The sequence below is a fragment of the Streptopelia decaocto genome, assembly GCF_964273445.1.
Source record: "Streptopelia decaocto genome assembly, chromosome: 5".
Lineage (NCBI taxonomy): Eukaryota > Metazoa > Chordata > Aves > Columbiformes > Columbidae > Streptopelia > Streptopelia decaocto.
The window spans coordinates 4,375,600-4,400,534 of NC_138659.1; the positions used below are offsets into that span (position 1 = coordinate 4,375,600).

General features: G+C 49.7%; 1 protein-coding gene across 3 annotated transcripts in view; it reads left to right on the forward strand.

Moving 5' to 3' along the window:
- ERI3 (ERI1 exoribonuclease family member 3) overlaps positions 1-24,935 on the forward strand; it is a 138,003-nt gene that overhangs the window by 39,334 nt on the left and 73,734 nt on the right. For all 3 annotated transcript variants that reach the window (XM_082052442.1, XM_082052443.1, XM_082052444.1), the window contains exon 6: positions 15,144-15,216. In XM_082052442.1, the coding sequence (XP_081908568.1) occupies positions 15,144-15,216 (73 nt within the window). The remainder of the gene's footprint in view (positions 1-15,143; positions 15,217-24,935) is intronic.

Consider the following 24,935-nt stretch of genomic DNA (forward strand, 5'->3'; position numbering starts at 1 on the left):
TAAAGTGCTTTGCCGGAGCTAAGCGAGGCAGCCTTGTGAGCATGCTCTTCTTTAGCACTTACCGGGAGTAGCACTGACCCCATTCACTTCTGCAACCCCACAGTCCGGCTTTTTGTTTTTAAAGGAAATGATGCCACTTACGCAAAATAAACTTTGGTTTTTAAGATTCCCCTCTGAACATGCTTATTTAAAATGAATGTAGCGCACTTGACTTTTGTTATCCTTCTCCTGTTCTTGCCTTTGTTTGAGATCCATTGGTTGCATGCGCTTCTGCAAGTTATGTTGTCCGAGATGTGTGACTCTGGGAATGCCTTTGGGTTGAACTTTGGACATGAAATCTTTCCACGGGGATCATCATGCAATGGACAGTCACCTTCAGGTCTGCTACTTGCTTGGCATGTCATAGCAAAGACATTTGTCATAGTCAAGGCTGCAGCGGCCACAGATTTATTGAGCTGTGATGCCTGAGGTGCTCTGGGGACCATGGACTCTGCTGCCTGGGAATTAGGGCCAAAGAAGTTGGAAGCAGCCTGAAAGACGGGGGAGAATTTGAAATACAATTACAGCATAGGGGAGAATGAGACAGGCATTGCATCAAGTACTTTATTTCCAGCACTGAACTGTTGGGATGGGGTAATAAATGGAGTACGTGGATTTTTCCATCCCTGGGTGATGTAACTTGAGCTACATTTGGAAACAGTCACACTGAACTGAATACAAGCTGTTGGTCTTGGTGTCATCTGCTCATGCAGTAAGGAGCCATAATTCCCTCTGCAGTAGGCATTGCTAAGGTGAATTCTGTGTCTAGCATTGATAGCAAATTCAGGCAAAAAGGTTTCAAAATCAATGGCTCTGTAATGGGCATTTGGTATAAAGCACACCCTGGCCTCTGCCTGTGCAAGAGAGACCCCTAATAGCAACTCGGCATCGTGGTTACCACGTGCCCTGGGGAACTGAGAAGCTGGTTGGCTTGGGAACTACAAAGGATAAACCACCAGAGGGCTTTTTGCCATCTGAGTTTTGTTGTCTGTGGCATGTGTGAAAAATAGGATTAGCTTCGCATGTGTGAATTTTCTTTATTACTGCAAAAAGCTTAAGTTTCCTAGCGTTAGACAGCAATAGTTTTCCATGCTGGGGCTAAAATGTCAGCTGTCTCATTTTGGATCTTGACTCTTCTTACTTCCCAGCCGAAGCGAAGCAGTTGTGTGTTGGTCCCAGTGCTCCTTCCCAGTGGCTTGGCTGGGAGTGATGCTCCCGTGGCTGCTCTGCTGAGAGACCTCTGCTTGAAAAGTACTGCCAGCCTGGGAGCAGCCTCCTGCCCCTTTCACTTGCTCTGTTCAAGCCTTGTGGAAGTCGGTAGCTTACTTGAAAGCATTTTATTTTGTTTGCATGTTCATTTTCCGTTGGGAGCCATCTTCCTGGATGGGATCAGTCCCTTTCCTTCTGAAGCTCCTAGCTGGCAAAGACCTACTGGGCCATCTTGAGGTCATCCCTGGTATTTTCCCTCCAGCATATTCTCACGTGCCTTGTCCAGCAAGTCTCGTCATCCTGAGGAATGGATGTCTGGGTGTGTGCAGGTCTCTCGGGAGGATGCTGCAGCTGCAGATTAACTTTTCAAGTTGAATCTGTTCCACATCCGAGTCACCTTTCTATATGTGTTTGGCCAGGGTGCTGCCCTCAGCCTGGCACCACAGAGATGGTGGTGTGTGCTCGGAGATTGCTCTGGACAAGGTGTTAGCAAAGACATGAGGCACATGGAGGTGGTACTAGAAGAAAGAGCAGAACAGAGGAGTTGGGGGACGAAGACGGAGGAAGCAGTGCCTTGTGCTGGCAGGGCTGTGTGCAGGCAGGTCATGCCACCCAGAACTTTGTCCTGCCTTGGTCAAAGAATCATGGAACGGTTTGGGTTGGAAGGGACCTTAAAGATGATCTAGTTCCAACCCCCTGCCGTGGACAGGGACACCTTCCACCAGACCAGCTCGCTCAGAGCTCCATCCGGCATGGCCTTGAACACTTCCAGGGATGTGGCATCCACAGCTTCTCTGGGTAGCCTGTTTCAGCGCCTCACCACCTCGTGGTGAAGAATTTGTTCATTATATCTAACCTAAATCTATGCTCTTTCATTTTAAAGCCATTACCACTTATCCTACTACTATGTGCCCTTGTAAAAAGTCCCACTCCATCTTTCATGTAGGTCCCCTTTAGGTACTGGAAGGCTGTTATAAGGTCTTCCTGGAGTCTTCTCCAGGCTTAGCAACCCCCACAACTCTCTCAACCTGTATTCATAGGAGAGCTGCACCAGATCTCTGATCATCTTCATGGCCCTCCTCTGGACCCTCTCCAACAGGTCCATGTCCTTCTTATGGTGGGGGCCCCAGGGCTGGATGCAGTGCTGCAGGTGGGATCTCATGAGAGCATAGTAAAGGGGGGGAATCACCTCCCTTGACCTGCTGGTCACACTTCTTTTGGTGCGGCCCAGGACACAGTTGACTTTCTGGGCCACAAGTGCACATTGCCTTGTCATGTTGAGCTCCTCAGCAACTGACACCCCCAAGTCCTTCTCCTCAGGGCTGCTCTCAATCCATTCTCTGCCCAGCCTGTGTTTGTGCTTGGGATTGCCCTGGCCCACTTGCAGGACCTTGCACTTAGCCTTGTTGAACTTCATGAGGTTTGCACGGGCCCACCTCTCAAGCCTGTCAAGGTCCCTCTGGATGGCATCCCATTTCTCCAGCGTGTCAGCTGCACCACACAGCTTGGTGTCATTGGCAGACTTGCTGAGGTTGCACTCCGTCCCACTGTCCATGTCACCAACAAGGACGTTAAACATCTGGTCCCACTAGCTTTGTCTGCCTCTATTTGAGCAGGGCTTGCTCCTTCCCTTTGCCCAGCTCTGGGACACCCTTCGTTTGCCATTTTACCATAGGTGCCTCTTGATCATCTTGAATTTCCCTGCTTCAGTTTTTCCATCGGAGTGTTGAGCCGGGTCTCACGTCTGACCGTCAGACCAGCATGCCAGCGGTGCCTGGGCACCGACTGCGTGCAGCTCCTTGTCCCCGCCTGGAGTCACCCCTGTCCCCTGCAAACCCAGTTGAGGGAGGAGGCTGGTGGGAGGTTGCCAAGACCTCTCCTCCTGCTCGCTGTGCTCCCAGCTCTGAAGGGAGCTGTTACATTTTATGGACCATTTAGCTTCCCAATGGTGATCCTAATTCTTCACAGCATGTATGTGCCATTTCTTGGTTATTAAAAGGACCCCTGAAAAGGAGCTGCCCTCTGAGTCAGTGCTCTTCCATGCAGTTAATTGCAGGCGGCTTTTGCTTAGACTGCGAGGCTTAATATTTCCAAACTCTCTGTGCTAAGAGGGTCAATTCATACCCAAGTCTCCCCGTGGCTGCAGAACTGACCCTTGCACGCCGTCAGTAAGTGTGCAGGGAAGGAAGACTTCTGCTGGGAGTAATTCAAACTTTGAATTGCTCTGGAGGAAGTCCACTTGCGTTCTGTGTAGAGATCAAGAGTGCTTTAAGGGCTGGCTGGCCAGGTGTCTCAGTCTTTCATCTCTATATCCTTATATTGTGTGACACTTCAGGTGCCAAAATAGCTTCCATTCCTTGGGGGCCCAAGCAAGCTCCACGCTTACTGGGAAAGGAGTGATTACCTTGGACTGATGAGTCAGTTAGAGGATGGATGGCTGCGGTTGCACAGCAGGTATGAGATGGATGGATGGATGGATGGATGGATGGATGGATGGATGGATGGATGGATGGATGGGAGGTGGTTCAAGGGGAGGTTCTTGTCAAGTCACCGCGCTGCATGTGAGAAAACAGAGACACCAAGCCATTAGGTTGTGTAATGCAGGTGTGAGGAAGATCCTGGGTCCCCTGGCATTGCCAAGTGAACTGTTACTGCCACATGAAGCACAAGAGCGTGTTGGAATTAATGAGACTGGTGCAGTGAGAGCACACGTGTCCAGTCCGGAGGGTTAATGTGTGCCAGGGCGATAGGCTTAGGCAGGGTTTTGTCATTGGGATTGCCATGCTTGGGAAATGCAGTCTAATGGCAAGACCATGTGAAAAGAAATTGGAGCTTGCAAGGAAAGCACTAAAAGTCATCAATTGCCAAAGTTTTTTTTGCGCTTGCTGCAGGCCTGAAGCAAATCGCTGGCTTAAGGGGCTCTAAGGACCTGGGGTTTGCACTGGATTTACAGGTAAGGCGAAAGTAGGAGGGGGCTAAGTAATTAATTCCTCTTGCTGTGACCAGGATGGGAGATGATTCTGACTTGCCACTTCTCCTCATAAGTCTCTTCAGAAGCTGGTAAGGACTCTGGTTGTGAAACCTGGAAAGCAAAGAGGATCCCTGGGTGCCTGACAATTCCTTTTCTCTGCTGGTTCTTTCTCGCAGGCAGCCTCAGGCTGCCTGTCTCTTTGTTAAGAGAGTGACAGCAATGTGACACTGTGAAAATAATTACTAACAAATCACGGTGGTGACTGCAAACAGCTCGCTGTCTTCAGAGGCATGTCAGGGAGCATTAGAGCAGGGCCGTGGGAGCGGCGGAGCGGCTAGGGGCTCTTTCTCTGCTCTAGGCTGCGGGAAGATCTTCGGAGACCTTTGGCGCCTGCCACCCCCACATCATTCCCTTCTCGTTGGATTTTTCTGTCTTTCCTCCCTTTCCTGCCTTTGCCATCAATAATTAAGCCCATTAATTGCACGCTGAGTTCAGGAAAGCCGAGAATGGTTAAGACCACGCTTCTACCTTCCCTGGATTCAGCAACCAGCCACAGAGCAACAGAGGGATTTCTGGAGGGGTATCATTGGCAGAAGCACATCCACGGTGTATTTCTTATCTTCCAGCCCTGTGTGCTGCCCTGGGCAGTAAAGTTTATGAGCTGTGTGCCCATAGGAATTCATGGGCTACTGGTGCAGTTGAAGGGTGGCCTGTGTCCTTGTCCTCAGGAGCCTCCCAGTATCAGTGAACCCAAAAGTAAGTTTGTATTTGTGTAGAGTAAACAAGCAGTTGACTGGCATCCCCAGCAAAAAAATGGGCAGAGGAACACGAGGTCCTTCCAGGATGCAGTAGGGACGGTGCCGATCAGCGTGGCTGAAGCTGCAGCTGAAGATGATCCTTCAGAGAACAGTGGACAGGTCATTGGTAAAGAAGGTGGTTGGTACCAAACAAAGGGATGAGGCCACTGTGGCTGTGTCGGGGTAGGGACCCTTCTGCAGAGCTACACAGGCAGAGTCTGAGGGGAAGCTCTTTATAAAGCCTCTCATTATATTGCTATAAAGCTCCCTCCAAAGGGAGGGTCTAGCAGAGATACTGATAGGAAGCCGGAAAGCAGCTGCTGGCTCAAGTGTCCTTCAGCAGCATTGATAATGAAACCCCTGGGCAACCTTTGGGAGGGGAGCTCATGGCCTCCCCTCCTTGTTCGTGGTGGTATCTCATCCTCCGCTTTGAGAACGGGCTGTGCTGTCTGGCAATGGCCTGAGCGGAGCAGTGCCCTGCAAGGGGCAGCAGAGGGTGCGGGTGGGCGCCCACTCCAAAGTGCCTGCTGCACCGAGCAGCTCCCTTTCCCATTCCCCTACTTACTCAAGTGATTTTCCCAACTGTCACATCTGTAAATAATGTTGCTGGCATGTCTAGCTAGACACAGAATGGCCACAGAGGGGGAAGGGCTGGCGCTGAGGGTGGCTGCAACAGCCCCTCTCCCCAGCTCATGCAATATTTATGCAGGGCTGGGAGTCGGCGGCACTGACCTCCGGGTCGTGCTGTTAAACAGCTCCCGCAGCCCCTGCATCCTAATTGCTGCACTTGTCCTTTGCTCTGGAGGATTCGTTGCTCCTTCTCTCTGGCGAATAAATACTAATGGCAGCTTGTGCTTGGAGGTGGGGAGCGGTCTCGTCCCCCCAAGGAAAAGACAAACTTTTTTCCCCTTGTGCAGGTGGAATTTGGAACTACACAGAAACCTGTGCTCAGACGCTGTTAGAAGACGTGCCAGGCTCCCCACTGCTGCCAGCCTGGAGGCTGTGCTGGGAGCCCAGGGAGCTGTTGTACATGTAATTTTGGGTTGTGTATCATCAGAGGGGATGGGGAGGGGGTTTACCCCATCCCACTGGCTCCTTACAGGATTTCTTTTCCCTTTAGCAGGGAGTGGGAAGAAGAGGCAATCACAGAAGTCAGTGAAGAGGGTGGACCTGGATGATGTGGTGCCAGAGGAGGGCAGAGACAGAAAGAAGAGGGATTCAAACAGTGTCACAAGACAGAACAGTATATTTTCTTGCAGATAAATGATCTGCTTCAGTGGGTGAGAAGAGAGGTGATACAGAAGGCTGGAGGCCCTCTGTGTGGTTGGGGGGCTGCTGTTCCACTTTGCAAGCGGTACAGCTGTGGCTGGAGGTGGAGAGGTTTTTCCCTTGGCAGGCAGGGATTTCAGCCAATTCAAGCAGTTCAATAAAGCCCAAAAGATAAAGCTCTTTGACTGCTAGAGCTGCCATGGCTTTTCCCCATGCCATTTTGCTGGGCTCTGTCCTGCTTGGGGCTTCACGTCGGGTGTCTGCCAGTCCAGTGACCCGACTGGCCACCCACGTCCCTTACTTATCTTGCTTTCCTGAGTTGGCAGGTCCCCTTTGCGACTGGAAAAGTGCTGTTTAGACTGGAGACTAATGGCCTTTAAGTGACATGATTGTATTATGTTAAACGTCTATAGGCTTTACCATTAGGCACTAAGCAGTTTATGACTCATAGCAGTGAAGCCCTTGTCCTGAAGAGTTTATACGCTAAATGGTCTGGACAGGCAAAGCACAGCAGAGCCAAGGTTTCCTCCTGCCTGTCTTACAGCAGGTCTGAGGAAGGACTGGGACATACATATCTTGGTTCTAGAGCAGCACCTAGTTCTAGATCTTGCATGCTCTGGTCTCCTGGGGAGAAATACTTCTGCAATGGGAATTGTACAGTGGGAAGAGGAGCGCGTTTAATTTTAGCTTAGTTTTTGTATGTGTTTTGGTTTTGAGGGAGCTTAGACATGAAGCGTTGTGGATGCATCCATTGCATCAGGTACATTCCCTCTCTCAGTGTGTAGTTACAGTATTCTGCGGCAGGAGTCTGAATGCTTTCTAATATGCAAAGGACAAGGCAATTACAAAATTAGTGTCTGTATGCAAAACTTCATAAGAGACCATATAGATGGAGAAAGGACATGTTCTGTATAACCAAGCTCTGCTGCAGCGTGAATCACAGAAATATGTAAATAGAGATCTCTAATCCAGCCGCCTGCTTAAAGCAGAACTAACTTCAAACTCAGATCAGGTTGCTCAGGATCTTCTCCAGATGTGTCTGAATGTCTCCAGGGGAGGAGATTCCCCCACCAGTCTGTTCCAGTGCTTTATTACCTGCACAGTGAAGAGATTTTCCTAATGACAGATTAGAAGTTCATGTGGTCACGTTGGGTAAGAACGTGCCTGTGTGGTAGATGTAGACAGTGTCTAATTTTGTACACTCCTATTCATAAGATGCTGTATAATGTCATATTTAGGAAGCAGATGGACTGTCATAACAATCTTGTATGTAGAAATCTGATTTTAAGGGTTTTTATTGTAGTGCCAGGTTGCCAAGGCTGGGCGGGGGGGCACCTCAGCCTTGGAGACTTCCCAGTTTCTCTTTCCTTGGGAGCAATGTCATGCACTTCTGATGTCAAAGGGAAGTCTACCCGGTCATCCTCCCTGTCTGGAAGGGCTGGTGAGAAAGAGCGTTTGCTCTACCCTTCTGCTGGTCTGGAGGACTCAGTATGGATGAGTGCAAAACTCGTGCTTGCTGCACTCCTAACCTCAGCTGAACCGTGGAGCCAGCAAGCTCTGGTTTCCTGCATGGTAATTAACTAGCTATTTAAAAATCAAAAGGCTCAGTTCTGATCCTGCTCGCACTAGCTAATTACTAACTCCAGGTAGAGTTACTCCAGATTTACTCCCACATGCATAGCAGCAGAATCAGGCTCAGTAAATAGAGCTATGAATCTTTTTAAGAGAAGCTGTTAAGCAGTAGCACATGGATTTATTGTAGCGTCATGTGTGTGCAATTGCTGATGAACATCTTCTGTTGGAGGCTGCATACCTGCTGTGTTACAGCCTTGCTTTTAATGTTGAGATAGCATCTCTGCCAGCATCTCGCTGACGCACAGACAGATACCCGTAAAAGGGCCAGATCTCGCATGCTGTTAAATGCCTTCATGTTTCATTAAGGTTGATGGCAGTGGGCCATCACGGGGCTTTGCAAGACGAGCAAGTCACGCCGAGCCACTTGCCCTGTGTGCGTTTTGTGGCAGAATTATTTTCCTAGTGTACACATTGCTCTGGTTGCAGTTTGGGGTAACAGCCTTTTCCATTTGCACGCTGGCTGCTTGGGAAGCATGAGTGTTGAGGTTCTCCCAAATTTCATAGTACCCAGCAAAAATTTAGACAAGAGGGATCTGGCTGTTAACATGTGATGGGTGTTCATGCATTTCAGCCAGTGCTGCTGTGAGTCGCAACCGTTAAGGCTTGCAGATTGCCTTTTAAGCTTCCTAGGCAGGAATGTGCCTGGTGGAGAGAGAAGGCAGCACTGTCCACAAAGAGCATCACAGAAAAAGGAGGTCTGAAAGTGCCAGGTATTAGCCTCACTGCTTAGCCCGGGTTTTTTGGCCTCATTACACTAATCCAATTAAAGATTGATGGAAAAAGATAACACACACTCCAGTGAAGGGGTTTGTGTGGCAACTGCTTCCCTTCCTGGGCAGCCGGAATGGCCCTGGTTATCTCGTGCATCAGCACACCTCCCCGGGCCCTGCGCACCCACTGGTGCCTCCACACGCCATGGTGTGTGCTCTTCTCCTGCATCGTGTCTCTCTTATTACTAATGGAGCATGGATGCATTTTAGCTGCTGGTCAGCCCTCATTAATATCCAGAGATGACAGGTTGACATTTGTAAAGAAGACTTGCATTGACCTTCACGTTGTGCATCGGTGCGGTTGCCGTGCGGTGCCCTGTGTTGGATGCTTCTTCCTGCGCCGCCTCGGGAATGCATCTGTGTTAGCAAAGGGACAGGCTGCTCTGTAACCCTTTGCTGCTGCCGAGAACACGGGCAGCGTGGCCGGACGTCTCGGTGTCCCTCTGCCCATGCCAAAGACCGTTCCGTGTAGAGCCTCCATCCGTCCCAGTGAACAGGACTGGATGTGTTGGAGTTGCACTGGTGGCTCCTTGTGGAGGTTTTTATGTGGGTACTGGGGCTGGATGGAAGACAGCTTCATGCTAACAGCAGTGTCCTGCCTGCTTCCTTTGCCTGGCTTCTGCCTCGGGATGCAACAGAAGAAAAGGCTGCGCTGCCCAGGCACCGTGAGCGCTGTCAGTTGCCTGTCTCTCCCCCAACCCACCCCATGCCGGTTCTAGAACTGCTACAGCCCGCTCAGCGGTGACATTTATTAACAGAGGGGGCTTTGAAAATAAGGCAGGCTGTTCTGCAAAGGCTCCTTGCTGTAACTCCGTCTCCTCCTCTCGCCAGCCCGTCTGAGGCAATGGCTGCTGGTGTTGAAATTCATTAGTGTTTCCTGACAGGCGATGGAGGCTTGCTCTGTCTGTTCCCTCTCCCCTGCTCTCATGTCCCTGCTTCACGCACGCTGATATTTAAAGCTGATGTGCAGCTCGTAGGCTTGTTGCACTGTGACAAGTTTGGAGGTGGTTGAGAGAACTGAGAGGGTGGAAGGAAGGCGAAGAGGGAGGGAGATGGGACCTGTCTCAGGGTTTCTGTGAAAGCCCAAGGGCTTTTCAGACCCTCTCCAAGTGTATTGTCTTTCCACACCTATTACTTGTGAATTTTAAGGACAGCCATGCTGGGCTGGTTTGGCCTGCAGTGACAGGGGGCAGAGGGGGACAGTGCCATGGGTGTGCTGGGTGAGAGTGGGATGCACTCACCCAGCAAGGGTTCATCTGGTAGGAAGCAGGGGCAGGCAGGCTCCTCTGGCCCCTTGGCTGGTCCGTGGAGCTGAGGATGGTGTGAGCGGGGTGCCAGAGCCTCCTGGTTTTTGCAGAGCCCAGACAGGCTTTCTGCCCCTCTGTGGGATGCTCCTGCAGCCCCAGCACTTTGGAGCAGGGTCTCAGCCCTTCATGTCCCCAAGCCACTGATACATACTATTTCAACCAAGTTTGGGTCAACCTAAGGCTGCCTCTTTGGGAGGGCGTGGGTTTACCTAAACTGCTTCAAATTTCTAGCTTGGCTCCAGCTCACGCGAGTTTTGGTACAGACAGATGTGGCTTTGCTCACGTGGTGCTGCTTCTTTGTTGAAGTATTTCGGGTGCCTTAGCACAGGATGTTATTCCCTCACGGGTTTTCTCTCTCGGGAAAGGGCACCTGAGCTTTCCTCTTTGCCTGGCAGACGTCCCACCCTACATCAAAACAGAGCAGCAGCTCCGCTCCGCATGATCCAGAGCCGCGTCTTGACCAGCCTGGCTTTGAACTAGGGTGCGAGGCTGAGGTGGTGTGACAGCTCCTCTCTTTGGCTCTCACCTTGTCACTGTTGTGTGCTGCAGCATCCAAACAGCTTTCCAGCCCTCCTCCAGCAAGGGATTTCCAGGGCAGCAGCCTGCCTGCCCTCTCGTTTGCAACCCGGTGCAGTGGGGTTGGCCAGGACACAATTAAAATGTTCTGCATCTCTTACAACTCAAGGTCTCCAGGGCTGAGACCAGGTCTATAAAAAACAAGATTTAATGTCCCTTTATCTTTCCCATTGAGGGGCTTGTTCTTTTAACTGGCTCAATATCAATACACCCAGTGTGTAGAAAGTGGCCCAATTTCTTTGTCTTCTGACATCCTGAACCCAGAAGCAGATGGACATTAACCAGCTTTGATTAGTTGGGAGAATCAAGCATTAATTTTTTATATGCCAGGACCACCTGAGTGACAGAAATCAATTACGGCTGCCCCTCCCCCTTCCATATTAATGTGGTGGCTCCGAGCAGAGACGGAGGAACCTGTTGAAAGGAGAAACCCCTATTTCTTAGTTTGACCCCCTAGATAATTAGGGTTAAATTGATATGCTATCGCACTGGTGACACATTTTATCTGCCTGTGTTTGTACAAGAGGATACAATAGTGGAGGAAGGACCAATTTGTGCCCTGCTCTAGCTAACCAGACTGAGATAAAAGGTGTCACTAGTACGATAACGTTCTTGCCTCGTGCTCTTTTATTGTTGCTCAATTTGCCTTTTTTTTTTTTTTTTAATCCTGTTCTTTTTCTTTCAATACCCTTGGCCATATTTTAACTCCATGCCATCGCATAATGACGCCCTGCTAAATGTGTGTGGAGATAGGCAACTCTGGCTGACAGCCTTCCCTGATAACCGAATTCCAGCCCATCCATCACTAGGCTGCTCTCCTTAACTTAAGGAAAGTGATAACTAAAGCAAGGCCGTTTATCACCGCCGAGCTGTGCGCTTCTTGCTGCCTTGGAGAGAGACGGCTTCAACGGGAGAAATGCAGCCATGTCACCTCGTCTCCCATTTGCATCGCCTTCATCTCCAGGCCCCATTTACCCTGCAAAGTGGAGGAGCTGGGCCGGATGGAAATCAGAGCCTGGGGTGATGGAGCTCTCTGAAAATGGTGCAGAGCTGCCACCGCTGACCACAGTCCAAGGGGGACATGGACTTGCTTGCCCGTCAGAGGAGAGTGAGCTGCCTGCTGTCACTTGCTCTTCTGTGCCAAGGGGACCTGTGTTTTGAGAGCGGGTCGAGTTTGTGCGCTCACATCCCTGCTGCTGGAAGGACAGACTTTACCAGAGCTGCGTCAAAGGCTGGAAAATCCCACAGCCATTTTCAAGTTTCTCTTTGTCAAGTGTGGTCACACTTGAAGCTGTGATGGTGGTTTTGACAGCCTGCAAGGACTGGGAGCTTCAGTGTTTGGGGAGGCAGCGAGACCTTGTTCAAAAGCTGGAAGGATCATGGGATGTTGAATACGGTGAAATGCACCATCATTTCTCTTCACCTGAGGGAGGGCCAAATCCCAAGCTCAAACAAAATCCCAGTCCTCAAACAAAGCTGCCCCAATGATCAAGGCTGAATTTTGTGAGAGCAAGGGAGCCGTACTGAGCATAAGAACGTGTTTACCAAATGAGCTGCTCAAATGAATGGTGACCCTGGTAAATGGAGATGCTTCCTTACAGGCCCTGGCACTTCTGTTCCCCAGGAAAGCTGCAGGTGTGCCTTGCACACCCCAGCCTGGAGAAGGTGCTGGAAGAAGTCCTGTCTGGTCACCAAGGGACTCCTGCAGGTGACAAGCTTGGAGTTGGGGAAAAGACAACTCCAGGGGTGTTTTCCTTCCCATAGCTACCCAGGGACCTGGTTTCTGTGCAGTGAGAGCCCCTGGTTCCCTGTGCTGGGAACGCTGGAAGCCCAGACTGGACCAGACCCATAGGACAGTCCTTCAGTAGAGGGAAGGACATTGGGTGGCTGTATCCCTGCTGGCCTGGAGCCACCAGACATGCATCTTCCAGCTCAGGGAGTAGACTGCTGCTCTGGACCGTGCTGCTGACAGCCTACCCATGTTACAGCATGAGCGTAGGTCTTCTAGTGCCTGGAAACCTGGTGAAGTGTCCCTGGTGCTAACGTGAAATGAGGGGAGCAGAAGCACAGAGGGGGAGGGGGAATGTCCTTAGGTCACACAGCTTCACAGGCAGCTTCTGGGGTTGTTCCTTGTGTGCAAAAATGGGTCATTTATTTAGTTGACATATTTATTTGGAGCATTTATTTTCCCCAATTAAAGACCCACTGTCCAGTGCCCAGGGCACACTGCCATCAGTCTCGAAGTGGAAGTAGAACCAGACTGTCCGGTTTGCTGGACCTTTTGGTCCCACAGGGATGGAAACGCTTTAGATGTCATTCATTGCGCTGGGTGGTTTGCTGTCAATTCCTGTGGCTAACAAGAATGATGCTGCATTCGCTTCTTCCTGGGCCTTATCCAAATGTTAGGTGAGGTGATAATTATTCTTCTAACTGGAGCTACGCTGAGACCTGTATTAATGAAAACCTCTTGGGCAGGGAGAAGAAACCCAGCTTTTAGTAACATGCCTTTTGCAAACTGCTGTCATCATCCTTTCTAGCCAAATGTGAGCAGCCAAAGAGAGGTCGAGCTGATCACGTGTCTGTATCAGACTGATCATTTAGTTTAGATATTTCCATTTCTTGTGATTTTTTTTGATTCGGGCACCAGCAGAAAGCAGTTTTCCTGTATAAAGAGCTTTCTTAGCATGCTGGTTGGGGTTGGTGGGGTCTGTTTAACTGCGGGATGTCACGGACATATGTGTAATGGCTGTAAAATGCATGGACTAGGCTGCTATTTATGTGACGGCTGTGCAATTGCGAGGAGTGACTCCAGGTGCTTCATTTCGGCGCGATGGTGCTCGCATCAGATGAGCCGTGCCCAGAGATGAGACCGCGCTGTCAAGTCACATTGCTTACCCTGCAAATCGCCGCAGCCCCGCTGCTCGCAAGCTTGTGCTTTTGACAGGCTTCCTACTTTCAAAGAGATTCCTCTGGACACCCTTATTCAAATGTGTTTGTATGACTTAAATTATTGCTCCTAAATCTTTTCAGGACCAGGCATTTGGTTTTGGCACAGAGAGTCTCTTCCTTTCTCAGCCTAAGCAGGGCTCACAGATCCGCTTGTAGGTCTGAAGGGATGCTGCCCTGTTCACCGGAGGGTTTGGAGCTGGGCTGAGCACTCCACTGCTGCATGGGGTGCTGATGGCGCACCCCAGCTCAAGGCGATGTACCTGGCCTGTATCCACATCTGACCAGAGTTTATTCCTGAATTTCAGCCCTGAGTCTGAAGTCCAGTCTGGATTATTCACTCTTTCCTGTATGAAGAGTGGGAGAAGACGTTGCCCTGGACTTGGTCTGTGTTGGGATGTTTGAGCAGCTGATGCTGGCACTTGCAGCTCTTCCCTCCTCCCCTACAGCCTCCCCCAGTAGCCGCCAAGGGCCTGAGGAAGTTGTGAGATTTGCCACCCACCTCCATTTGCAAAAGCCGATTCTGGAGTTGTGGCTTTTAACATGCACAAATAGCTCTAATTTAGTCATTTATTTAGTTGACATATTTATTTGGGATGCTCCTTTGCTTCAGTTAAAGATCCTGTGACCAGTGCCCCAGGCGTGCTCAGCAGGACGTGAATGAACGAGATCCATCAATTACTCTTGATCAGATCAAACCGGCCGGGGAAAACTCACATAACTCATCTCCCTGCGCAGGCTCGGCTGGAGCCGCACGGCTTCGCCACTCAGCCTTCCCCTTCTGCTGACAGAGAGGAGCCCATCGTAGCTCCCCTTTCAACGCACCGGGGCCAGCACAGCGTGGGAGAAACAGCTTTCCAAATGCTGGGGTCCTGCTATCCCTTCAGGCCATCCACCTCCCTTCCTGGTGTGGTTTTGTTTTGTGAACCCTGTTCCGGCGGCTCGCTGTGGGCAGGGAGAGGTTAAATACCCTGCTCGCAGCTCTGGCTGCCTGTGCTCAAACCCGGGATGAGACAGATGCAGCACCTTGCGTCTTTAGAGTTGTGACTGCTCTCTTCTCCCAGGCGCCTGCTTGGAAAGCACCCTCTCCTTTCTTAGCCCTCAAACGTTGGTCCTGCAGCACTACAACCCTCAAAAATGAGCGCATCGGTGCTTCCTTCCCTCCCTCACGTCTCACTTGGTGTTTTAACCATGAAACCCAAGTGGAAAAGCACCAGGGCATGACAAGTGAAGTGTCAGTCCTTCTGTCTGCCCTGTAAGCTGCTGGCTGAGCAGGATGGTTTTGCAGGGATTTGCGATGAGTTCATTTAGCCAAGGACAGCCTGGATGCTCCCGTCGTGTTTGCGTGTGTTAGGCACCGTGGAGAAGAGCTGTGTGCTGCACTTACACAGAGCTCCCGTTCCAAATGTTCAGCCTGAGTGTGGCTGGATGTATACAAGTCTTCAGCTAAGCTCTGCTCTTCCGAGAGATTTTTTTGCCAAGAGCTACAGTCTTTCTGATGTGCAGCATGTTACAGCAGACTTGAGGGCCTCTTCCATCTCAGAACTAAATGCACTTAAGAAAACAGAGTTTGTGTTGTCAGGACACTGATTGAATCAAACCTGCTCTCTCTTCTCTCTTACAGGTTACCAGGACAATGCCAGTACTTAGGGTTGCCGGTTGCTGATTACTTCAAACAGTGGATTAATCTGAAAAAGGTACTTTTCTGCAAACTGCCGTGGTCCCCGTCTCCCTCTCTCCCCCTCCCTTGTCCTTCTCCTTTCCTCTTTAAGGAGGTGTCTAATAACTACTGCTGTTTTGCATTGAAATGAGTTATTTTCTCAGAAGCTGGGCTGAGCGAGTCCTCCTGCTCCCTATTGTATCTCCTCTAATAGAGTCTTACTGTACTTGATGGGATGTGTTCTGCAGCTGGGGAGAATCCCATTGTGGCGGGCACAGTGCGGTGTCTCTGCATAATAGTAGGACACTGTGAGGCCCCTCTTCAGCAAAGGTTGTGTTGGCCCCAGTGTTGCTGACTCTGTTTTGTTTTACAGCCATATAAGGCTTCTAGGAGCTCGATTCCCTTCAGCTCAACTTCTGGTTGATAAATGTGGAAATATTGCAGTCTAAAAATCAGCATTTCCCTTTGTGTTGTGAGGAAGGGGAGATGTCTCAACAGCGTGTCCGCCTAAGAGACCGGTGGTCACTTTGCAGAACAAAATGTCTCGGACTTCACTGTCTGGCACCTGGTGTTGCTTCACAGCTTCTCTGAGTGGTTATAGACCCTGCTGTGCATCCACAGGGTCTCCTGGCACGGGAGAACGTGGTGATGCCATAAGCCACAAATCAAAGTGGGAAGAGAAGAATAAGTGTGATTACGAGCAGTAGCAGAGTGAGGGGGGAGGTTGAGGTCTGTGCACATGGGAAACTGAGGTGGCCCTCCTGGTTAAACCTTTGGATGAGTAAGATTCCCTTCCCCCAACCAATTTAATGTTGTATTTGGATATCTGTACCTTTTCCTGATAATTAGGGGTCTCAGTAAGTGGAATTTGCTTGTAAACAGCTCGTTGTACTTGTGGGCTTTTCTTTTGTTCTTTTATTTATTGTTTTAAATGGAAGAATGAGTGACAGGCTGAGCAGCCGCAGAAGGACAATTTGCATGATCTGTTTCGTCAAATAGGGTAGAACATGAACTTAACAAGGAATGCTGGCAGCACATTCCCGGCTGAACTTGTCAAAGGGTCTTGTATTTCCCTGCTGTCAGAGCAAATCTTTTGGCTGATTGCTGGTCCTTGGTAAATGAAATCTGAAAGCACATTGGGGCATTCTGCAGTTCAGTGACCATTAATGATCGCTGTTTGAAGTTCACTAAACTTCCGGTGAATGGATAGCAGCTACATAACCAGCAGGTTGATGGCTGCAGAATAATAATATTTAAAAAAAATAAAAATCACTGTATTCTGTGATGTTTGCTAAGAAGTAGGTTGATCCAGCTGTGCTCCTCTGGTCCTCAGGATGAATGACTTATGGCTCTTTCCCATAGTTCGAGCCTCCTGAAATTAGCATGTTAGGAGCTGGGATTCATCGTAACCTGGACATCCAGGCAAGTGGCTGTTCTTCAAGGTGGGCAATCGTTTGTTGGGTTTTAGCAAATACCGTGATACAAAGTTGAGGACTGGAGAGAATCCGTGGAGCACCAAGCACAGAGCTGAAGGCGGGAGGAGGAGGAGGAGGGAAGCTGTTGCAGTGAAGTGTTCCCCTGCCCAGCTCTCTGAAGGGGTTGGAGTCTGAGCATGTGGGATGGGGGCACATGGGTTGGGGTTGTCCTCTTCCACAGGTGTTACTCAGAAAGTAAGGCTCTGATCTTCCTCAGATCACATGGGGAGGGGACGTGTGGGAGAAATGTTCACCTTCTTCCAACCCCTCTAATCCCTTAAAAATCTGCAGTTTCTCTGACTCTTCAATATCTGATGCCCTATGACGTGCAGGGTGGCTCCGGGGTCCCTGTGTCCCTCTGGGAAGTGAGCCAGGTTGAAGAGGAGAGCAGGGACCTCTGCTGTCTTGTGGCTGCAGAGCTGTCTTCCCTGGGGCTTGCTCTCACCCCAGGGTGAAGATCTTTCCATGCCACTCACTGCCTCACTCTCTAGTCATTCTTGTGTGGGAGCCGCCTGCGTGTTTTCACGAGAGATGATTTCCAGCTTAGATAAATAATTCTGGCCAAGCAGCTGGACCCAGTGAGACCTCAGTCTTTTTTGAGTGAGCTCCCAGTGTGGGACAAATCAGGATGGACAAATATCTAGCCCCCCTGCTCTTCCCTGCGTAGCTCAGATGGCCCCTTTTCCACTCACTCTGGCACATTCCTGACTTAAAAGTATGTCCTAGGCTGAATCTGCCTCTGACCGCATCCATAAAGCGAAGGTGTTGGGGGTGGTAGTGTGAAACTACTAAATTTCTAGGTCATGGATAAAGCAGAGACTTGGATATTTCAGATGTCAAGAAAACAGTTCATGTGAGTGTAAATGGCATGTGTGACTGAAAACAGTTTCCTCCAGGATGGCCCCACCTGCATCTGCGATCTGTCCTCTGGGTCTCTGCTTGCGAGCAGTGATACCGAGAGGACCCTACGGAGTGAGGGAACTGCTGCTGCAAGTACAGGAGCGCGGTTACGTATGGAAAGATGTGTACGTGCAGCAGACCTGTTTGTTTACTTGTGAGTAGTGCAGTAGCAGCAAAATATCTTCCAGGATCCCTCTGCCCATGCGCACACGGCTTCAGCTCCTCTTTATTTTGGATCATCTGAAGAAGCAGTCCTTGTCAGCGCTCCCTCTGCCAAGGTGCAGGATGCTCCAGAGCTCAGCAGTCCCTCTTCCCGAGGTGGTGAGATGGTCTTTCCCAGGGTTCCTTCTCCAATAAACTCCTTCCCTTGTCACTGCTGTTCTGCAGCAGCGGTTGAGGTGAGGACCCTGTGCCTCCAGGCTTCTTTCAGAGTCTCCAAGACTTGCCTCTTGGACAAGCTGAAGGGGGGAATCAGCCCCGTGCTAGCTGCCAGGCTTGTGTCACCTCAGGGAACATTTCTGGCTTGATCTGGCCTTGCAGGTGGCGGTGAGCTCCACACCTGACTGCTGCGATGGTGGCCACAGGGTTTGGGGATCTGTGAAGAAGCCTTCTGTGGAGGACAAAAGGAGAAAAGCTGCCTGTGCACTTGACCGCATTTGCTGAAGTTTTACCTTGCCCTATGCCCCTCCAGCCTGTTAATGCATCCCTTCCGTCAAGCCTGATCGGTGTTTGCTGACATTTTTAATGTCACTGAGCGATCTTGTATCTCTAGTGAACTGTCAGCATAGAGCGGACTCGGGGCAGAGAGTTTATCATGTTCTTCACTTGGATTAGCTCAGCCTTGTGGGAGGGGAGCAGAAAGCAGAGGAGGCTTTCTTTGAATGCTGCAACATTTCAGATATCCCCCTAAACCATCTCGATAGAGAGCCACCATCCCATCTGCCAGTTTTCCTTATGTACCTGTCATGTCAATCCGCAGAGGCCCCATGGGTTAGGATTGAGGTGCAGAACCTGAGCTGCATCGCTGGATGCACAGGATGGAAATAGCAGAGAGTGCTTCATGCCAGGAGAGAGGGGCACCAGTGGAGTAATACAAGCAGCATGCAGGAGACTGTGTGTCAAGATTTATGTGAAAAGGGAAACTGCTGCAGCTAACAAGCTACAGCCCATCTGCTGCCCCAAGAGTATCCTCAGGTATCACAGTATCACAGTATGTTTGGGATTGGAAGGGACCTCAAAAGATCATCCAGTCCAATCCCCCTGCTGGAGCAGGAACACCTGGGTGAGGTCGCACAGGAAGGTGTCCAGGCGGGTTGGAATGTCTGCAGAGAAGGAGACTCCACAACCCTCCTGGGCAGCCTGTTCCAGTGTCTGTCACCCTTACTGAGAAGAAGTTTTTTTCTCAAATTTAAGTGGAACCTCTTGTGTTCCAGCTTGATCCCATTACCCCTTGTCCTATCATTGTTTGCCACCGAGAAGAGCCTGGCTCCATCCTCATGGCACTCACCCTTTATATATTTATAGACATGAATAAGGTCGCCCCTCAGTCTCCTCTTCTCCAAACTAAAGAGCCCCAGCTCCCTCAGCCTTTTTTCATAAGGGAGATGCTCCACTCCCTTAATCATCTTCGTTGCCCTATGCTGGACTCTCTCCAGCAGTTCCCTGTCCTTCTGGAACTGAGGGGCCCAGAACTGGACACAATATTCCAGATGTGGTCTCACCAGGGTGGAGTAGAGGGGCAGGAAAACCTCTCTCGATCTACTAACCACCCCCGTCGTAATACACCCCAGGATGCCATTGGCCTTCCTGGCCACAAGGGCACAGTGCTGGCTCATGGTCATCCTGTTGTCCACCAGGACCCCCAGGTCCCTTTCCCCTACACTGCTCTCTAATATGTAATTTCCCAACCTATACTGGAACCTGGTAGCCTGGATAAATGCATTAACGCTAATTTTAACACAAGGATCAGTTCTTGTTTGAGCTCCTTTTGCTCTTTCAGGGACCTGTGGTTTATCGTTCCAGGTTCCATGTGAACTAGCGGCACGGTTGGTCCTGTGGTGGATCCTCACCCCGTGGGGATGGAGCCAGCGCTGTGTCAGGCTGAGGACAGGGTACCTGCCATCACAGGCTGGCCAGGAGCAGGGAACGGGAAAGCTGGTGGGCAGCAGGGAGCACGCCGTGAAGGGAGGAGATAGAAGAAGGGGTTACACTAGATTTTCCTACAATTAGCTTGGGCAAGAAAAACATTAGAAGGATGATCAGAGTGTCAGAATGGCCAGACCAGAGGTCGAACTCAGACCACCCCAGTGCCAGAGGTTGGTAGCTGATGCTTGCAGCTATAACAAGGAGGATGTGAGTCAAGTCAGCTTTTTCTGGTTCCCAGGAGTTGTCCCCTCAAGGATTGAGAGTTGGCAGCTGCCTCCAGACCAGTGCATCTATTACCCACTGGTTTTACCACATATTTCTACCAGAAACTTGTACGTCCTTTTCTGAGTCTGCTCATGCTTTCGGTTTCTACAGCATGCTGCAGCAATGAGTTTTGCTATTTAATTATGCATTAATTATACTCTGATTGCTCATATGTTGTGTGAAGACGCAAGTCCTTTTGTTTTTTTTAAACCTACAACCGGATTATTTTCTTGGGCCTGGGTCTTGCATTGCAGGAAAGTGCAAATAGGTGTTTCCAGCTCTTCTCCCTTGTGTTATTTTTGACTTGAGGCCTCTGTCATATTCTCGCTTAATTGTGTCTCTTCCAGCACAGCGTAACTTGTTGGAGGGCTGGCACAAAGGCACTGGCGGTTGTGACTCTAGAATTGGGTTGCGGAAGCTATTTTTAATACGGTATACACTATCCTGGTCTTCCATTTCTTCTCTGGGTGTTATGCGATTAAAAGATGAGTGGTTTATGTATCCCCTAAGGGTTTGTTTTATTCCTTGTTTTTCATTTTTTTTTTTAAAGACTGTCTTCATACCCATCGCAGAGTATCCCCTTTCTCAGGACAGCTCTCAGGATCACACAGAATCCCAGAATGTCAGGGATTGGAAGGGACCTGGAAAGCTCACCCAGTGCAATCCCCCCATGGAGCAGGAACACCCAGATGAGGTTACACAGGAAGGTGTCCAGGCGGGTTGGAATGTCTGCACAGAAGGAGACTCCACAACCCCCCTGGGCAGCCTGGGCCAGGCTCTGCCACCCTCACTAGGAACAAGTTTCTTCTCAAATTTAAGTGGAACCTCTTGTGTTCCAGTTTGAACCCATTACCCCTTGTCCTATCATTGGTTGTCACCGAGAAGAACCTGGCTCCATCCTCCTGACACTCACCCTTTAGATATCTGTAAACATTAATGAGGTCCCCCCTCAGTCTCCTCTTGTCCAGCTCCAGAGCCCCAGCTCCCTCAGCCTTTCCTCACACGGGAGATGCTCCACTCCCTGCAGCATCTTGGTGGCTGCGCTGGACTCTCTCCAGCAGTTCCCTGTCCTGCTGGAACTGAGGGGCCACAACTGGACACAAGATTCCAGGTGTGGTCTCCCCAGGGCAGAGCAGAGGGGCAGGAGAACCTCTCTGACCTACTGACCACCCCCTTCTAACCCACCCCAGGTACCATTGGCCTTCCTGGCCACAAGGGCCCAGTGCTGGCTCATGGTCATCCTGCTGTCCCCAGGACCCCCAGGTCCTTTTCCCCTACACTGCTCTCTAATAGGTCGTTCGCCAACTTATCCTGGCGTGATTGACCATCTTTGATTTCTTTTGATGTCTTTAGATACAGTGCTTGCTTTAGAAGCGACAGAAAACTGGTCCTACTTTGGCATCCACCTGAAGTCCAGGAGAGTTTTTGTGAAAGGCAAGGGTTCAATGATGTGTGTGGAGGAATGCACCTTTCCTTCTCTGGGCATCACGAACTGGAGCTGGTAGAGCCTTGGGGAGCCCAGCGTGGCCATGCTGGGGGTGCCATGGCTGAGCACAAAGCCAGACTTTGCCAGGCCCAGCCTTTATTGATCTCTAGATACTGGTAGTTGGAAAAAAAACCTGTTAATACACATGCACAAATGTTTTAAGGTCACCTACTCACATTGTGAAATCTGACAGAGGAAGCATGTAATAGCATGTTTTTGTTAATATTTGGCAACTATAAATAAACACATCTTAAACAAACAAAGATTTGCTAACAGCTTTTTGTCTTTCCTCTGCTTTAGCAATTCCTTCTGCCTTTGAGATGGGAGGAGGAGCTCCGAGTGCTTCTCAGACGCTTGGTGCTCAAGTGTCTTGAGTGCTTAGGATTAAGAATGTTGAAGTGGTGTGACTGAGAAATGGTTTATTTTTGGCCCATATGCCTGGAAGTTGCTTTCATGAGGTCTCACTTCTTGAGGACTTACTGTGATTGTTACCTATTGCCTGCTTATTGAGTTACTGGCTATAAGCAATATAAAATGCCCAGTAAGGTTAGAAATGACAGAGGAGGACTGCTCAGGCAGAGTGCTTCATGGATCAAGCGCATGAAGATGTTGGCACTCAACTGGGAAGAGCTGCTCATATACCCACGGTGCTCAGTGCTTCGCTGGTTTGCAGCATGGGTGGGTGCTCTGAGACCCTGTCACCCCTTCCTTCTGTGGGAGCTGGGCTTTCTGGGGCTCCTCACCCCGGCTGCAGAGCTCTTGGCTTTGGGAAGTCTATCAGAAGGCAGGAATGGGAGAGGCTGTGAAGGGAAACACAGGGAGCAGCGCGACTCCATGGTTAAGGGGAGTAAGAGTGTCTTTTCCATGGCGATTAGGAAAGAAAAGTGTCTATGCAATGGCATCAATTCATAGTTGGAAGGAATTGCTTATAACAGCAAAATTGACTGTGTTTAATAAATACTTTGTGTTTACAGAAAGGCAGAGGATGCCCTGTGGCTGAGGGAGAGGTTTGCTGTAACAACACAATTTTCTGATAAAGTTAAGTGGTGGCTTTTGGTTGGCACTTGGCACAGCTGGTTTACAGGAGTTTTAAAAGAGCTCATGTGAAGCTCTGGACTGTTAATAAGTCTTTGAACAGGGGGCAAGTTCTAGAGGACTGGAAGAAAGCTAATGTTGTACCAGTAATTTAGAAGGGCAAATGGGATGACCGATGAAGTAATTATAGCCCTATCAGCTTGACATTAATTCTGGGCAAAGTAATGAAAAGCCAGATATCATAGTTGATTAATAAAGAATGAAAAGAGGGTAATATAATGCCAATCAATGTGGATTTATGGAAACTAGATCTTTTTCAAACTAACTTGATATTTTTTTTATGAGACTACATGTTTGGTTGATAAAGGTAACCATGTCAATGTAATATACTTCTGGAAGGCATTTGACTTGGTACCTTATGACATTTTGATTAAGAAACAAGAGTGATACAAAATCAACATGGCACACATTACATTGATTAAGAACGAGCAAACTGACAGCTCCTAGCATTTAATTGTAAATGGATAATCATCATGGAGTGCATGTCTTCATAGTGGGGTCCCACAGAGATCTATTTCTCAGACCTCTTGTATTTAACACTTTTATCAGTGAAAGAAAACATAAAAATAATATTTGATAAAGTGTGCTGATACTGCATCCAGGAGGTGGATTTGTAAATGGGCGATGGTGAGTAGGAGCAGGGGGGCTGGATCACCTCTTTCCTTGGGACTGGCTTGGCTGGTATGGGATGCTGGGTCCCGTCTCTGCATCAGAAAGGATTCTGGAAACACAAAGACTGGATGAGAACTGCAAGACCCATGGGAACACTCCGCCATGCAGTGAAGAGCCTGCGAGCCATTTAGAGTACCAGCAAGAAGGGTAAGGGAGGCTCGGATGTACTCCTCAGGTACCTAAAGGGAGATCCAAAACATGGCGAGAAGTTTCTTCAGCTTAGCAGGCAAAAGCATAAGCAGTTCCAGTGCCTGGAAGCCAAAGCAAGGTAGATCACATGCAGGTTTTTACAGTGGGGGTGATTAACCATTGGAACAACTATGGTAGATTCTCCAGCTCCGGAGGGAAGGGTTTTTTTCCTAAAAAGATCAGCTCTGCTTCAAACAGGAATTAATTTGGGGCAGCCTCGTGTCCTGTGCAGGTCAGGCCAACCGATCGCAGCAGTTTCTTCTGCTGTGATAATCTTCGAGTCTTGGTCTCAGCGTAGCTCTGGCTGCTCCGTTCGGCTGCGGTGAGAGCGCCCGCGAAGGCTCCGTCGTGACCGGGGGGAGCGTGGGTGGCACAAACGCCAGGAGGTTGGGACGGAGGGGCCGGGTCCCGGGGAGCGCGGCGCTGCCGGCGCGCAGGGAGCCCTCCTGCTCGGGGCTGCAGCGTGGCAGCCGTCCACCGCTTCTCCTTTAAATCTGTCGCGCAGCTGTCTCAACTCTGAAATTTCTTTCACTCTCTCCCTCGCCTTGTTAACATGTGTTGCCTTTGGGGTAATCAGGGAAAAAATATTATGTCCTTTTACAATTACCGGGTTTTGGAATATTAAAATGTCTCTCTGCATCGGCAGTGTTATTTTGATTGGTATTCTAACCTTTGACTAGCCCATAAAGCGAGCCGCTCTTCAAGCCAATATTGCAGGACTGAAATTTAATTCCGAAATGATTCCAGATAATAGGGAGACAGATAATATATGCATGAAGGATATTATGTTTGGACTAAATGCAGCAGGGCCAGGGCTTGGGAGTTGAATAATAGCCCAGAGTGAGTTATAATCTGTGGGACAGAAATACCTTACTGTCAGGGCCAGGAGAGGAACTCTTAAATCAAAGGGAGGAAGACAAGGAGACAGTCGAGGATAGTCATCTCAAATGGAAAGGGCATCCAGGAGAGGCCTTAGAGGAGCAGCCCTCTCTGTCCCGATGCACAGGGACCTGTCCTCTCTTTCTTATCTAACAAGGAATGCTGAGTAAAAACACTTTTACAAAGAAAACCAACATACAGGGGGATTGTGCTGGGAAGGGAGGGTGAGAGTCTGCAAGTTCTTGGCGCTTTTCCCTTTTCTTCTCCCAGACTCATCAGAAGGTGATACGGGATGGTTGGTGCATCAGACTTCTTTGCCTCAGTTTCCCTAGAATTTATAGCCAGATGGACCCAGGGGTTGTTGATCTGGTGGATTTGCAATGTGTGCCAAGGTAGGATGCTCACGTAATGCAGAGTAACCATTGGGTTGGGTTGGACATCCACTTTCTCATAAAACAAAAGAAGCCTTTTAAATACTCGAGGCTTTAAGAAGCAGCACCTCCCTTTGGGCTCCCTGCCTCAGGGAAGAAAACTTGGTTTTTGCTATTTGCTCCTCCGCAAGTGGTGCTTTGTGCTTTGCTGGCAACTTCCAAGCGTGGTGGAGCGGTCAGCAGGGTACTTCTTGCTCTGCAGTAGCTCAGCCCTATAACT